We start from the raw sequence: 1851 nt of genomic DNA on the forward strand, positions 1-1851 counted from the left end.
ACAGGAATATGTCAAATCTCAAACTCTGTAGATATATCACAATTCAAATTTTTCAGTTAATTTACGAGATAAGGGCTTGCTAGTTCCACACTTGCTTGGTTTACAAAATATATTTGAATTTTCATACGCAAATGTGTATAAAAATTATTAAATTTGTATTGAAACGTTAAATAGCATATTAGGGTGCATAGGAAATACTTACATAGCAAAGTCCGTGTCCTATAGAATGGAAAGTACATATTTCCAGGTCTGAGTCCAGTGTGATCCCCGCGCCGGGGGACGCGGCCAGCGCCGCGCTGCAGCCGCTAGGAGACATCGTCTTCAAATTTATTAACTGCAAGTTGTCTGCGAACGGGAACAAGATCTACGAGGAGTAGCTTTTGTTTAATACAGGGTTTTTTTACGAGAAACATAGCGCGATAATGTTTTTGAAAAAAAATCTAACTACTGCTAATATTATAAATGCGAACTAGATGAATGTTTGTTAGAGTTCGTAGCCTAAACTGCTGAACGGATCTCGATGAACTTTAGCATAAATGTAGAAGATAATCGGAAAGAACACATTGGCTACTTACTTTTTTTTTTAATTGCACGCGGACGGAATCTCGGGAGAAATCTAGTATCAATATAAAAAATCCCCCAAAAAATTGGTAGATTGCAACAAATACATCAGTGTTTGTGATCTCGTATACCTTTCACAAAAGTTGTTTTTTTTTTAATATTGATAGTTTTTTTGGTATAGTATGATCGTCTTTTATTTTGCAAATTGAATATAACTTACCAAACTGTTTGACGTCAAATCAGCTCCAAGTCTCCCCCAACCGGTGACAAAACTAGACACGTCCCCGTCTACCCAGTCAAAGCTAAGAGACACGACGCCTACCCTCGCACTCAGCACCAAAGGTTGGACCAGAAATAACACGCCAATGTCGTTCTTAGTACGAGCATAGTCCCAAGACGGATGGTTCTTAAAATTAGTGAATTTAACAAGACCTTCCGTTGAATTCCATTGGTTTGAACCTACCACACCACGTGTTGATCTGAAATTGGATTCTACATTACGCGTTACAGTTTTTATTTCAAAATAACAAGAAGGAGATAAAATACAGAAAATGGAAATCCGATATTTAACCCTAGGTTACAGAAGTATGCGTCAGGAACCAATGAAGGAAGATGGAAGAAATGATGAAAGGAAGGAATAAGTAATTTTCCTTGCATAGACTATGGTATTGAAAAAACCTTACAAATTATAAAATCGCATTTGATAATGATCGGAATACCATTTGTTTAGTTAAATCCAATTATTGTAACTGAAGCCATATTGCAGTGTTTATACGCTCGTGGTCTTCGTAATCCAATATTTGTACCTTATTATGGAAAAATGCTTTGTTGTCTTTTACAAGACAAGATAATAGGTATGTTTAGATTTTAAAAAAATGTTTTAACACGTTAATACAACTAAATCTATCTGTTTAAAATTACTACATATATAAAATTACTACAATGATCTGTAGTTTAATCTATAGTAATATTATAAAAAGGAAAGATTTGTATTTTAGTATGTATTGAAATAACTCAAAAACTACTGGGCCGACAAAAACTATTTCCTTTGAAACCGGTATAAATTCTGCATTAAAAAGCTACGTTATCACTAAGAAACAAAGACCAAGCGGACGAAGTCACAGGCGAAAGCTAGTAGTTTAATAAAAGTAGAAATCTTACTCTATAAGTTGTCCATTGACTACTAGGGGGTCGATGCAATGCGCTGCGGTAAGTACATGGTGCACGCTGATGATGGACCCTCCACACATCATACTTCTGACTCTCGCCCCCCAAACCAGCGCCACCATG

At 36.0% G+C, this 1851-nt stretch overlaps 1 protein-coding gene across 1 annotated transcript; it reads right to left on the reverse strand.

Annotated features, from left to right (window-relative positions):
• Positions 1-202: 202 nt before the first annotated feature.
• Positions 203-1814, reverse strand: LOC106106808 (trypsin beta-like; the record flags this gene model as incomplete). Its single annotated transcript, XM_013287465.1, has 3 exons — positions 1723-1814; positions 782-1040; positions 203-364 (listed from the first exon to the last, which is right to left on the reverse strand). Coding segments are annotated over exons 1-3 (513 nt in total), but the record flags the coding sequence as incomplete, so codon positions are not given.
• Positions 1815-1851: the final 37 nt, after the last annotated feature.

The sequence above is a fragment of the Papilio polytes genome, unplaced genomic scaffold (assembly GCF_000836215.1).
Source record: "Papilio polytes unplaced genomic scaffold, Ppol_1.0 DF822083.1, whole genome shotgun sequence".
Taxonomy (NCBI): Eukaryota; Metazoa; Arthropoda; class Insecta; order Lepidoptera; family Papilionidae; genus Papilio; species Papilio polytes.